The following is a 14,149-nucleotide window of genomic DNA, read 5'->3' as shown; positions in this document are numbered from 1 at the left end:
ACAGTAAAGCATGCATATAGGACACAATCTCAGGCAGAAACAGTGCTACTGAAACAGCACCCACATACCAATATGCAATATCAATGATAACCCACATACAATTCTCTGATGGTAAATTAGGTACTCATCAAATATATATATATATATATATATATATATATATATATATGCAGGCTCTTTTCCATGCTTCTAGCTTTGTTTACTTTATGTATTTTTTTTCCTGAATCTTCATGGATAGCAAAAGATCGTGATATATGTATGTGTATATATATATATATATATATATATATATAGGTCATGTGTTGACATATATAAATTATGAATGACCAGATTTTTATTTAAAATGTTCTTGTGTTGGTAGCTTAGATTTTTAGCTTTGTTGAATGCATCAATTCAGGTTACTGTCAGGATTGGTCCTTATGTTTGTGCTGGGTGGAACTTTGGGTAATATTATAATTGTCTAATTTGTAAGTGTGAAAATTTCTCTTAATTTACTGTGAAGTTTTGATACATGCAAATTTAGCATTAACCTTTTTCCATAATAAATGAGTGCTTGTTAGTGAGAGAGGGAAGAGAGGGGAGCTTGTCCTGCCTTGTTAATCTTCAGACATATGCATGTTTATTTTAGGGTTTATTTTTTTATTATTTTAATTTTAAGGAATATGCTTAGCATTCCTTAAATGCATCATAGTTGAGTGAATTGGTAGTTTCAAATGTTTGTAACATAAATACTCTATGAAATTATGATGCTTGCTTGCAATTTTTGATTTTGAAATTATAAAATTATTTGTTAGTGGTGCTGTCATTGGTATCTTGCATTCTTGAAACAAAAATTTTGAAATTTCTTGTTGATACTTTTTAATAATTAGTCTTCCTTTGCAGCAAGTTCATTGGGGATGCATTGTTTTGATTCACACTAACACACGACTAGGAAACAGAAATGAAATTGAGATACACAGCATAACTAGTTCAAACACTAACACACGAGTTCAAACTAACACTAACAACAATTTTACAGAAGCCAATGAAATTTTAATTACTTGTATACAAGTAGCATAACTAGGAAATATAAATGAAATTGAGCCCTATCGTATTCAAATCAAAACTAGAAATTGAAAAACTTTTGCTGAAAACAAAATTAAACCCAAACAACATCAACAAAATCAAACCCAAACAATAAAATCAAGAGAAAATCAAGGCTAGAGTTTCGAATTTTACCATGTTGCTTGTCGTGCTGGAGAGAAGCTGCTATGGGTGCTTGAGACAAGATGGAAGTTTTTTTAGCTGTGGGAAAGAAAGAAGGAAGAAGAAGAGAAAGAAGAAAAAAAACTAGAAGAAGAGAAAGAAGGAAGATGAAGGCAGAGATGTGATGAGAGAAGAAGAAGAGAAGAAATGAGAAAAAAAAAAGAAAAAAGAAAAGAAAAAGAAATTGCGGGAGAGAAAGAGGGAAGAAGAATGCAGAGACATGAGAGACAGAGGGAAGAAGAGAAGAAAGAAGAGGAAAAAAAAAAGAAATTACAGGAGAGAAAGAGGGAAGAAGAAAGCAGAGACGCGAGAGATAGAGGGAATAAGAGAAGAAAGAAGAGGAAAAAAAAAAAGAAATCGCGGGAGAGAAAGAGGGAAGAAGAAGGGGGAGACACGAGAGATAGAGGGAAGAAGAGAAGAAATAAGAGAAAAAAGAGAGAAAGAAATTGCGGGAGAGAGAGGGAAGAAGAAGGTAAAAATGCGAGAGACAGAAGGAAGAAGAGAATAAAGAAGAGACGCGGGAGAGAAAGAGGGAAGAAGAAGGAAGAAAGAAATCACGAGAGAGGGAGCCGAAATTAATAAACAATAGAAATAGACTTGGTACAGTTCGTTTCATCTTTGAAAAATAAGATGAAATTACTGTAGATCAAATTTCATATGAAAAGGGCTTGACTAATTCAATGTGGGTCAATTATCTATAAAACTATTTAAATTTGAAGATGAAATAGACTTTGAAGAAGTCGATGCGGATGCTCCAACACTCCAATGTTGTTTTTATTTATTATGAATTGATTTAGGCCGGTTTGAATATAGAAACGGTTTCATCTCATATAATCTCATTTCATCGCATCATTATAATTTCTTTAAATTTACACACAAAATATAATAAACAATTCAATTTTTTTAAATCTCAAAACAATAATAATATTAAAAAAATAATATTTTATTTTATTTTTATATAAAACTATTTCATATCCTCTCACTGTCCAAACAGAGCTTTACAGTCATCCAATTGTATAGAAAGAAGTGTGATTTTCCGCAAGAAAACAATAAGGATTATTCAAACACGACCACTAGTGGGAAACGTTGTATTCATTGTCGAAAGCATTCGCTTTCGGCAACCAAATTGTACGTTACTAACTATATTTCTCTAACTGGGGAAGGTTGTTTCTTCCTTCACAGCCGCCATGTCCATAAATATATACAACTACATGCAGAGAATGACGAGTATCCTTCTGTCCTTTTTTTATCTCTCTTCTTTATCTCTTTCAAATTTCAATGCCTTTACAGGGTACCTGCTAATCACCTTCTTCCTCTTCTTCTTCTTCTTCTTCTTCCTTTCTTGATTTTTCATTCTTGTTTCTCTATCTCTTTTTTTTTTGGTGGTTGCAGAGGAGGCTGGCGAGCAACTTCTGGTGGTGTTCGACGGAGATGAAGATCGGAAGAAGTTTCGGATACGTAATCTGACCAAGCAATCGAAACCGGCGGGGGTTCCTATACTGAACGGGATAAACGTGGATATACCAGAGGGAGTGATCCTGGGGATCATAGGGCCAAGCGGGAGTGGGAAATCGACGTTGTTGAGAGCCCTGAACCGGCTGTGGGAGCCACCTCTGGGTACCGTTTATTTGGACGGTCGTGATATTTGCGAACTAGATGTGCTTGCTCTTCGCCGTAAGGTCGGCATGCTCTTCCAGCTTCCTGCTCTCTTCGAAGGTAATCTGTGGATTTCCAAAGACATGATCATCGCTAAGCACTAGCATTAGATTATGTGTCTGCGTATTTGCATAGATAAATAGTATTTTTATAAATTTGAAGATATACTGTTCATTCTCAAATATTATTTTATCACTTTTTTCTCTCTTACTAAAAATATTATTTTACTTTTCACTCTACAAATATTATTTTATTATTCATTATACAAATGTTATTTTACAAATGTAGTGAGTGCTAATTACAAAATATATAAAAATAATAATAATTTTTAAAAAAATTAATAATAATAAGAATATTATTATTTTATCTCAAATATGCATAAATCAAAATAAAAATACTTCTTGATATGTAAAATCAATCTCTAAAAAATGTGAATTTGCCAATGGATATAAAGAAACCAATACTAATAATGATGTATCATGGATATCAACTTTGTCAGGCACAGTAGCGGACAACATTCGATATGGACCACAGTTGATAGGAAAAAGGTTGAGTGATGACGAGGTTTTCAAGTTGCTGAGGCTTGCAGACCTTGATCCCTCTTTTCTGAGCAAGCCTGGTGGAGAGCTCTCTGTGGGTCAAGCTCAAAGAGTTGCTCTTGCTAGAACCCTAGCTAATGAACCAGAGGTAATTATAACCAGAAATGCTTTAGTCTATGCAGAAATTTTATGAAAAATAAAAAAAATGATGTGATTTAATGTGATATATTAAATTATAAAATAATTTTTTATTGTAAAGCGACGTCTGAATTATAAGCAGGATATTTGGAACATGTCATGCTACACTGATGGTTTGCTCTCCTCTATTTTTCGAAGGTTTTGTTGCTGGACGAGCCAACAAGTGCGTTGGATCCAATATCGACAGAAAACATAGAGGATGTCCTGGTGAATCTAAAGAAGAAACAGGGAATGACAGTTATAATGGTGTCTCACAGCATCAAACAGATCCAGAGGATTGCCGATATTGTGTGTCTCCTTGTGAATGGTGAGATTGTTGAAGTGTTAAAACCTGATCAACTCTCAGAAGCCAAGCATCCTATGGCACAAAGGTTTCTTCAACTCAGTTCATAAAGTCCCCTTTTTTTTTTCTTTTTTTCTTTTTTTTTTTGAACTCAGTTCATCGTGGTTATGGAGTTGTCTTGATGGCATTACCATGTATAAAGACTTCAGCTTTGCTTAATTTTATTGTTTAACTAATGACAGCGTCAGAATTGGGGTTCAGAATGCCATGAACCAAGTTCTCAGCTTTGGCTTCTACTTGCCTTCACCTGGTTTCTCATCCCTCAAAAACCTCAAAGAAATGACAAAGAAATTGGAAAAATTGATTTGTATTTATAACTAAAATCATAATACCTACAATTATAAGCTTCATACATAAATACAATATGTAATGTAATGCAAAATATAAAAAATACTCTAACAACAAAAAGATTATACAAAAACAATTCCACAAACTGATATAACTGAATATAATTTGTTAGATCATAAAGTTATTTTTGTTATGAAGAAGATTTAACGGATCATATTAAACCACGTCAGTTTGTAAAATTATTTTTATTTAATTAACAATACTCTTTTATAAAACTCTTTTACTAGTTGAATCGAGTTCCATAAAAACTTGTTAACGAATATTAATCACATCCAATCGAGTTTTATATGAATTGTGTTGCCCTACTTTTGTAATTAAACGATTCACGATGCCTTTTTATATGGAATATTCTTGTTCATGCAAGAACTTTCCATTTTAAGCCCTAGGCTCATCTAAAAACCTTGGAAAAATGTAAGATCATTGCATTTTGATAGTGGTTATTTATAATTGGCATTCATAAAATATATTTCAAAAAATGGAGGTGTAACTTTCTTTACAGACATGATAAATTACATACGGGTATGATTCTATGAAAGGTTAACAATGTTATGTGCTAAGAGATTAGGGATCGACATCTCTGGAATTTGGACACGTGTATACCACACCCACCTGCAGTGATTTTGTTTTTCTCATATTATTGAGACAAGTTCAAAGAAATTCAAGACTCAAATCAGAATTAATTGGACATTGTTAACGTGAACATTTAAAAGATTCTTCTCCATCTTGAATGTTTGGATCCTTCATATCCTTAGAGATACTGGCAATGTTCCCTCCCTCACGGTTCACTGTAGGCACAACTACTATAATAGTTAAAATTATGTTAATAAAGATGTTGCACCAACCAAATCAAAGCATGAACTGAGCTCTTGAATTTGTAGAATACCACCAGCCTCCAAAATTTTCCTGGAAAAGCATTACTCCAACAAGAAAGAATTCAAACCAATTAGACCAGAAAGAACCTTCTACAATAACAAAATGATTTTTGGGGGGCTCTTACCTTTACAGATTAGACCAGAAAGAACCTGCTGTATTAACTTAAAAAAAATATACACTGATAATTTCCAAAGATGACTACATACAGGGTCAGCAACAGAACCTTGACATTTTGGGGAGGAATGTGAGCATCCGTTTCGCAGCACTGCACCGGGAAAAAAAAAAAAAAAAAAAAAAAAAAAACTCCTATGGAATTCCATTGGAGAAACATCCAACTCAAAATCTAGCACTGTATGAAATAAGTTATAGTAGGTTAGGACCGTTAGGTTGCCATCGTCGGGGTGATTTCAAAATTCTGGTGACACGGATAACTCTTCTCAAAGCTCTTTTCTCAAGGATCCATGCAACAAGAGATAACCAAAAAGGGAAAAATGTAAGTGTACATCAGAGCACCCAAGAAGCTTACGAGTCATTCAATGAGCTCTTGTGTGGGCACTGGGCGTTCTACATTCTCTCTCTCTCTCTCTCTCCCCTTTTGATGAGCCTGCATAAGCTCTTGTTACTTTAAATTTGGTATACTCTACCATCAAAGGTGCTAACCTATTTTAATATATCCTATTGACTATCACTTGTGCTTTTTTCTATACATGTCAATTTAATATATAACACAAAAAACTCACGTCATACCAAACATGGACTTGGAAAAAATATAATGAGCTAGAAATACTTCCGAGCATATAATATCCATTTATTTGCTGGTACTTTGCATCCCAAACACTAGAAAATAGTCTCAATAAAACTTATTAAGCACTACAGAATCTGTATTTTCTCTATCTTGCACCTCAAATTGCTTCAAACTCCAAAGATGGTTCCTTGGGAGATAAAGGCATATTAATCCATCTAGGTGTCTCTTAGGTGTCGTTTGGATTCGAAGATAAGTTGAGATGGGTTGTGAATAGTAGTGAGATTTGTGAGTTAAAATTGATAACTAGTAATGAATAGTAGTGAGATGAGTTGAGATGAGTTGCGAATACAAACATCTCCTTAATCTTTGCTCAGTTTCAAAACATTTGCTCTGCCCACAAAATTCGTAAAAGGTACCTAAAAGAAAAGGGCTACCAAATAATAAGCTCCTTTTTTAATGTAGTCAGGTACGGAGGGACAGCATATTTCATATGGTTAAGAATTGACCCTTTCTCTGCGTAGGAGGGGCTGGCTGTCACACGTTGACTTCCATCAAATACAGACTCCGATGACAACCATAGTTCTCAATGCACCAAATGAGATAAAAGGTTGAAGAATCTATTTTCTTTACCCTGAAATTCATTAATGTAAGCAGCGTCCTAGCTCCAAATTAATCGGTGTGTATCCTCTAAGAAACCATATCCTAACTATTTCAGCAACTGGATAGCCAGCCACTAAGAACCTACAGAATTCAAACCATTTCTACTTTCAAAATTCAGTCTACTCAGTACGGAAAGATAAAATACCCACATTTTAAACGGAAGAAAAAACAAGTATCCAACTGGAGATATGATATTACAGCGAATGAATTTATATAGAATTAGCACCCATTCCAATAATGTTCATATTTGCGATGGCCAACGATGTGGTAAGAGGAAAACTAGTTTCTCTATTAAGAATTAGAGATATTAACCAAGTACAATTTTACCAGATATGATTATGTTTTCTAGTACGTCTAGTATCCAGAATTCTAGAGTCATGAGGCAGTACAAAGCAAATGTGAAAGTTTGTCCTCAAGCATAATATAGCATGCCATTGTTGTGAACGTCTTCCATATAGCACCACTGGGTAGAGTATCAGTAATTCTGTTACCATAAGATGAGACCAAATGTTTCAATAGCAATAGCCTATGCTAAGGAGAAGATAGTTCAATCATCAAACAAGAATAATCACCAAGAATCAAACAATATCCAGATGAAGCAAACAAGTACCTTTTAATAGGACAGGAGGAAAGTGTACCTTAGCTGTTCCGTGAGTATCTCAGTATTTCAAACCCACATGTCAGATGCTCGTAAGCCTTTTGCCAGCCAACGTTCCAAATGGTGCTAAATGGAGTATTGGAGATGCCTTAAGCAGCTTCAACAACAACATACTGGTTTGAAAAAACGCCCATAAGTTCTTAAGAACTGATGCATGTGCCATGGTCATTGTTTCTCAGTGCAGAAAAATAACATTATCAATTTTAAACAATAAATAAGCCCATTCCTTTCCATCATTTCAGTTTGAATGGTCAACATCTTCTGTACATGACAACATTCCATTCCATTAATTGCTCAAATAATTCCCTATTGGCTACAGTTAGTTGTTCTTTAGATTGCACTAACCACCCCAAACCCTATCAAAATGCCACAAACTCTAGCAGCAGCCACCAATGCAGATTTACAGAACCAACAGCATTACATTTTCCCATCTTTACTTCAGATATAATCCGACAGCAGTTCATCTATCTACAAGTTTGACAGCTGAAGCCACCCAAACACCTTCATCTTAAAATATTTAAGATATGATCCTCCAAAAACTTCATAAATAAAGAACTTAGAAATGACTACATCTTAACCAAGAATTATCAAAGGGACACGCAACAAAACAAGACTCACAAGATTTTCATTACCTATGGCTTTCTCTCGAGCATCATTCATGTGCATTAACTTTTCCAATGATTTACACATTTTGTGAAGCATCAATATGAACAAAAAAGGAATGGAATGACAGTAGTAGTAAGACCCTAATAATGGCCTTGGTTAAGAAAAGAATTGACCTACAATATTTATCATATAGACATGTAATGATTATCATATATACACATGCCCACGCACATATAGTAATTAAAGTAGATGTTCGTGTTATTATCACAAACATAATCAACGTTAGTCGAGAAACATTAAAGAAAATACATGTAATGCAATTAATGCACCAGAATTTGCATCAACTTTACAATATATTGTAAATACAATACTTTTCCAAACTTATAGGAGGCTACTTGCATGGTGACAAATGTAGTGATGGTTAAAGCACACTTAAGCACAGATCGCCAATGTTGAAGTGTTTCCTGGCCAAAAGAAAAGCATCTTTACAAAAGTGCGCTTTTTGGCGCTTATTGTGTGGGCTTACTGCACAAAAAAGCTCACTTTTGTAAATTTCATAAAAAACGTTATAAAATATTAGTTTGACACCAAGAAAAAATATTCGTAAGTATTTCGTTTATAATGAACATCATTTATGTTTATGGCAATATGTAATGGCTTATCAAAGAAATGTTACCATATGCAATGTTTATGCTTTGAACTCAATATGATAGTCCAAGTTAGCTTTCTAGATGAATTGATACTTGATTGCTTATGTTAGCATAGAAGTCAATACCGGCAATACTTACGCTTCTTTGGTCATGGCCTTTTTGTAATATTTTGATTCAACCATGGATTGTAGCTCGTGTATGAAAACTATATAAAATGTTGCATTTTAATTTCTTGTAATTAGTTGTACTTAATTTTCATGTTGCATTATACCTTAATAGACAGAGTTAATAGGCTAAATATATTACCGTCACAAGAAAAATTTATTAAATGTTGTATTTTATTTTATGTAATTAGTTGTACTTGATTTTCATGTTGCATAATACCCTAATACCCCAACAAACTAAATTTATGGGCTAAATGTATCATCATCTTGTTTTAAGCCAGTTTTTTCAAATGTATTTTATTGACTTTTTGTTGTTATGCATCATCTTTAAATGTGCGCCTTGCACCTAGGCTCTAGACGGCATTTGTGCTCAAGGCCACCTAGTGCTTTCACTAATTCTTCAACATCCTCATCCTACAAATGCTTGCACACAACACATCAAACCACACAAGCCCTTGCAGAGTGGTAGATGCCTCTATTTCAACCTCTCATATCCATATGTGGCGTTAGGTTCGCAAGATCTATCAACTCCTTCAGCATCTACATCCCTATGAATGTGATGCTTGGTATGGCTGAAAACTGATGGGATCGATGCAGTTTCGGTGCCAAACCGACGTCTACCATGAGAGCTTAGAACCAGCCGAAACTGGACAATTAGGGAGAGAAAACCGATATTCTCGGTCTCGACGTGGTGCGGTCCGGTTCTTTGGTCTATCGTCGGCATCTCTGTGACGGAGAAGGGATGCCGCGTCATCTGCCATGAGAGTTTAGAAGAAAGTTGCAGACGAGGAAACAACGTGAACTGAGGAAGAAGACGCGGGGAAGAAGAAGGGGAGGTTATTAATCCATTTTGGAATGGCCCCGTTCTATTATGTTTTTTTTCTTTTGTAACTTCCAGGTAGCCGTTTCATTTACATATATTTTGAAAAAATATATATATATATATAAACGGTCGGCAGGTTCAACGGTTTTTTCTAGTACAAACCGGCGCCAAAACGGCCGACATTGATTTTCATATATTCCTGCTGCATGCTGACCAGTTCCCTGCCGGTTTTGGCAGGTTCTGTGCTCCGGCGGCCGGTTTTCTCAGTTCTTGTACAGCCCTAATGCTTGGGAATCTAGATTACTAAGAATGTGACTAATTTCACATTTGCAAATAATTGAAAATATGATAGGATTCCCTGCAATAGACATTCCCACATTTGGTTTATTCCTAATAATCATGGAGGAACCATTTGTTTTTCCCCCAAAATATCTTTCTATATTTTAGCTAAACTAAGAAGGTATTTTTTTTTTTTTTTTGTTAAATATTTCTTTGTTTTTTTATTTAGACAAATAAAAAAAAATCAACCATGATCTGGTGTTTGTGGATCATCTACTATTACATTGTGAGGTGGCTAGGTTTTTGTGAGATGAGTTCCTTAATCGGATTGGTGCGGCAAGGGTTATGCCTGGAAGAGTAGTGGATATTTTTAAGTGTTGGACAGGTCTAGGTAATGTTCACATTGCCCCAATGTGGAAAATTATCCCTAATTGTATTACGTGGTGATTGTGGGTGGAGAGCAATAATAGGCTTTTCGAAGACTGGGAGCGTTCCCTGGATGAGCTGAAGAGATTTTTTTAACACACTATTTTACTGGACTTCGGTCATTATATGTAATGGGGACAACTTTCATAATTTGCTTGTATCCATCATTAGTGCTTAGTGGTAATTAGGCTTATTCTGCCTTCCCATGTATTTGGGCTATGCCTTTTTCTATTAATAAAGTTTTACTTTTAGTTATAAAAAAAAAAAATCAAACATTAACATCAAATTTCTTGATCAAACAGTAGCATGAAAGTTCATTAAACTAAATGCTGTCCAACAAAAAGAATCCAAAAAAATTAAAAACTCAACCAAGTTAATTAAAAAATTAAAAAGCCATTTGCTAAGGATCAATCTCATGTATGACATATATATAAAGAAAACACCCATGCATTTGCAAGAACTTGAACCACAGTCATATTTGTAGTCACCGGGCAAATTAAAAAAATAATCGGACTTATGTATTAGCTATCAGTAAGTGGATTCCCTTTTATAAAGGCATCAAAATATATAAGAACACATAAAAAAAAATAAAGTATAAAAACACATCCAAATTCAAGGGATGCAAAAAGGCTCAAAGAACATAGGTATAAAACAAAGCTTAATTTCTTTGAGGAACTTGAAGTATAGTTGCTACATGTATAGGGAGCTTTTAAAAAAAAAAACAAAAAACAAAAAAAGAACAGAAACAAAACCTGCAAACTAGTTTTTGTTCTTTCATATGGTTGGGTCTTCCCTTGCTAATCCTAGTTGTATTGTACCATTACATGTAGTTATAGCATTTCATAAACCATGAAGAACGTTTTTGTTTTTTTTTTTTATCCGTAAACAAATTTTTATATCTTCCAAAAGAGAAAATCTTGGAAGAACCTTCATTCTGAAGCATGAATCTCCTGCATTATCGATAGCAGCATGTCGTCCCCCACAATAGATCGCAACCGGTTCACAAAAACATCTCTGGCCATCTTCCGAGCCTGTTACAACCCATAAGCACGTATGAAAAACCCACCACTTCTATTTCCAGACTCTATATGCTCGTTGCAAAATGAGAAAGCCGCTACTTACCCTATATGTGTCATACAAAGTCGTGGCTGCCTGAACTTTTGAGGAAGGGAGGAACTTATTCATCCTCGAAAATAATTTGGAAAATGGATACTTCGCCGATCCTCTCAGCTGGCCTGAAAATAATAGCAAAAGTAAAACTTTTAGAACATTGTAGCCCGAAACAAATTAAAAAAAAAAAAAAAGGAACAAGATCGAAACATTGATACCCGGCACGTGATCAGAAGATTTGTAGCTCACAACACACTCTGGTAGGATGTGCCTGTTCATGTTGGTGCACCATACAACATAGCGTTTAGGATTCTTCGGATTATCTGCACCTGTATCAAAATCCAAACTAGAAGGATGGCATTGCTGAGACCCCGCCTCGACCCTTTCGACACTTCCCAATATAACCCGGCACAATACCACATGCTTTTGCCCATCATCATCAGACTCCGATTCCAGTGCACTGAAACACAGCCACCCAAACCACCGTCAACAAGTTCTCGCTAACTTACCAAAAAATGAAGTTCAATTCAGAACAGAAACAAAAATTACCTTAAATGGGGGAAGCCCACAGGAGAGAAGTATATACCAATTCCATAAGTTTCCGACCCTGAAACCTTGCTTGGCACCGAAAACCCATGCGCTAAAACTTGCGCTACGGCTTTGGCTGAAGCTCCATACCACGCATACACGGTATTTGACGCACCTCGAGCAGCTTGGGTGGTCTCATTCTGCCTCTGAAAAACTTCGAGACGAGCTCTCTCCAACGGCCCAGTGCGCGTACACTGGTGAACTGCGGTAATGGTAGCGCCGCGATCGATCTTCCTGATCCCAGCCATGAACAAATTGCTAATCACCGAGTAAGCTTGTTCTCCTGGGCTCAAAAGCTTCGCATTCGGCCAGCTAGATGTTTCTGAATCGGCGGTCGTTAAACGCGGCCGTTTCGAGGAATCCCCGTCTCGCTTTTTCGATGAACTTACCTCAGTCTCGTCCTCATTCGGACCCAATTCATGTTCCACCCCCTTTCTCTTGCCCCTTTCTCCGCCAATTCGAATCCCGATCTCAATTTTCTGAACTCCCAAATTCTCCACTGGGCCGTTCTCATTAGTGGTATCCAGATCTTCGCTGACGAACACTTTGGGGAAAAAGAACTTATCATTTTCGTCAATCCAAGCAATAGACCACCGACTACCTGACCCCAAATCTATCTGCAACATGCGAAGAAAATCAAAGATATACTTGGCCCCTCCAATAAATGATTCGACCATTGGCCTACCCTCCAAGAACGACGGTCGAATATTCTCGAGAACCTCGTTCGGGAAATCGATCCACGAATCAACCCGGTAGAACATGAACCGGACCGGTGCGCCGCTCCGCCCGAAGTTGGATTCATTTTGTGTCCCAATCAGGGCCGAACAACAATCCGATTGATGCTCACAGCGATTGGTTACCAAAGGCGACGATGAAGAAAGATGCAGCGGAACCCTAACCCTAATAGTTTCCGCCATCTTCCTCTCTACGGCTGTGGGGCACGTCGTTCGCGCAGCCATGGGATTCTACAGCCTTCGTCGGTCAAAACTCTCCCAGAACAAGAGATTGAGAAACAAAACCTGCTAGAATCGGAAAACTGTGAATGCTTCCTATCCCTATTTATAGGCGTTAAAAGATCTACTTTGAATCTAAATTACTAAAATCTCCCTCCTTCCAGCAAAATTTTATTTTAATCATTTTAGGATAAAAATACATAATTTAGATTTTATTTGAATAACTTAGATATTTATATTATATTTTTAATATTTTTTATTACGTCTTGAGTTTTTATACAATATAAAATTATTATTTATTTCAAAAATTTTAATTGATAAAAAGAAATAAATTTAATTATTTATATTATATTCTTACTTTTATTTAAAACATCACATTTAACTGTTATATAAACAACTATCATCAATATTTTTTAAACTTTTATAAAATTCAATAAGATTTGAGTTTTTTATAGAAGAAAATTCAAATTCTTGAAAAATAAAATTATTTTTGATAATGATTGTTGAATATAATTATCTAATCGGAAGTTATATATCATTTTTTTAATTGAAACATATGCTTGTGCAATCTGATTTATTGCAAAAGAGAAAAAATTCAAAAAAAAAAAAAAGAAAAAGAAACGAGAAACTACAACATTATCTTATTATGTTCACAGCGGAATTTAATAATTAGAGATAAAATTTTATTAAAAAATAATAATTATTATTAAATAATGTGGCATAAAAAAAATAGAGTAATGATAGTCGGTGATGCTGTTTCCAAAGTTAAACCATTTCTACAATTATTTTTATTATTCTTTTCTCTAATTATTAAATATTTATTAGTCGGTGGAGGTGATAAATTTTTTTCTACAATATAATTATTATTATTTATTAATATGGTATTAGTGTAAAGCTAAGAAGGGTACGTTAGTACTTTCGTAGTACTGACTTTTCTTTTTTTTCTATTATTGCGGCCAAAAGCAAACTTGGGGGCTAAGTTTTCAGTTGCGGTTTTAAATAATGCCACGTAGGATGAACAACCTACTTCGCTGACACTTTTATAAAAAAAAAAAAAAAAAATTCGCTGACACTGTTTTCCTTCGGGCCAAAGAAATAGGAGAATAAATACCATTAGAATAATTCTATTCAAAGTTAAATTTTAAAATATAAATTTTTTAATAATATTACTTTCAAATTATACTTATTTAAATAAAAATAATAATATTTACAATTTTAAAGTGCAAGTCTAGCATATTGTTTTCTAAAAAAAATGAATGAATATATGACCAACATGAAAAAAATT

The 14,149-nt window shown here is 34.9% G+C and overlaps 2 protein-coding genes across 10 annotated transcripts; one reads left to right on the top strand and one right to left on the bottom strand.

Moving 5' to 3' along the window:
- The first annotated feature begins 2,323 nt into the window (after window positions 1-2,323).
- On the top strand, window positions 2,324-10,160 carry LOC121245013 (ABC transporter I family member 17-like). 3 transcript variants are annotated; one of them, XM_041143285.1, is made up of 5 exons: window positions 2,324-2,472; window positions 2,638-2,961; window positions 3,401-3,588; window positions 3,777-4,075; window positions 10,149-10,160. In XM_041143285.1, exons 1-4 carry the CDS (start codon window positions 2,433-2,435, stop codon window positions 4,029-4,031), a joined length of 807 nt encoding a protein of 268 aa, XP_040999219.1. In that variant the 5' UTR covers window positions 2,324-2,432; the 3' UTR covers window positions 4,032-4,075; window positions 10,149-10,160. The 3 variants fall into 3 exon arrangements, with proteins under 3 accessions (XP_040999219.1, XP_040999217.1, XP_040999220.1); XM_041143283.1 differs by lacking the exon at window positions 10,149-10,160 and having other exon boundaries at window positions 3,777-4,190; XM_041143286.1 differs by lacking the exon at window positions 10,149-10,160 and having other exon boundaries at window positions 2,355-2,536; window positions 3,777-4,190.
- LOC121245011 (probable inactive poly [ADP-ribose] polymerase SRO3) lies at window positions 4,767-12,948 on the bottom strand. Of its 7 annotated transcripts, XR_005936525.1 has the most exons (7): window positions 11,873-12,948; window positions 11,548-11,783; window positions 11,336-11,454; window positions 11,141-11,244; window positions 7,703-7,772; window positions 7,246-7,378; window positions 4,767-5,467 (listed from the first exon to the last, which is right to left on the bottom strand). XR_005936525.1 is itself a non-coding variant. In XM_041143281.1 (5 exons), exons 1-4 carry the CDS (start codon window positions 12,868-12,870, stop codon window positions 11,143-11,145), a joined length of 1,455 nt encoding a protein of 484 aa, XP_040999215.1. In that variant the 5' UTR covers window positions 12,871-12,948; the 3' UTR covers window positions 6,963-7,378; window positions 11,141-11,142. The 7 variants fall into 7 exon arrangements, 3 of the variants coding, with proteins under 3 accessions (XP_040999215.1, XP_040999216.1, XP_040999214.1); XR_005936522.1 differs by lacking the exon at window positions 7,703-7,772; XR_005936523.1 differs by lacking the exon at window positions 7,703-7,772 and having other exon boundaries at window positions 4,767-5,126.
- Between the last annotated feature and the right edge of the window lie 1,201 nt (window positions 12,949-14,149).

Source organism: Juglans microcarpa x Juglans regia, chromosome 8S (genome assembly GCF_004785595.1).
Source record: "Juglans microcarpa x Juglans regia isolate MS1-56 chromosome 8S, Jm3101_v1.0, whole genome shotgun sequence".
NCBI lineage: Eukaryota > Viridiplantae > Streptophyta > Magnoliopsida > Fagales > Juglandaceae > Juglans > Juglans microcarpa x Juglans regia.
The sequence above is the reverse complement of the archived record's forward strand: the minus strand, read 5'-3'. Positions and strand labels throughout refer to the sequence as shown.

What these genes read in the sequence shown, in the direction of transcription:
- LOC121245011 (XM_041143281.1), bottom strand. Translation starts at nt 12,870, where the DNA reads ATGGCTGCGCGAACGACGTGCCCCACAGCCGTAGAGAGGAAGATGGCG. An exon ending in CTACAAATCTTCTGATCACG is followed by an intron (nt 11,455 to 11,547) that starts TGCCGGGTATCA and finishes TTTTGCTATTAT; the next exon opens with TTTCAGGCCAGCTGAGAGGA. An exon ending in CTTTGTATGACACATATAGG is followed by an intron (nt 11,245 to 11,335) that starts GTAAGTAGCGGC and finishes GGGTTGTAACAG; the next exon opens with GCTCGGAAGATGGCCAGAGA.
- LOC121245013 (XM_041143285.1), top strand. Translation starts at nt 2,433, where the DNA reads ATGTCCATAAATATATACAACTACATGCAGAGAATGACGA. An exon ending in GCTTCCTGCTCTCTTCGAAG is followed by an intron (nt 2,962 to 3,400) that starts GTAATCTGTGGA and finishes CAACTTTGTCAG; the next exon opens with GCACAGTAGCGGACAACATT. An exon ending in CCCTAGCTAATGAACCAGAG is followed by an intron (nt 3,589 to 3,776) that starts GTAATTATAACC and finishes TATTTTTCGAAG; the next exon opens with GTTTTGTTGCTGGACGAGCC.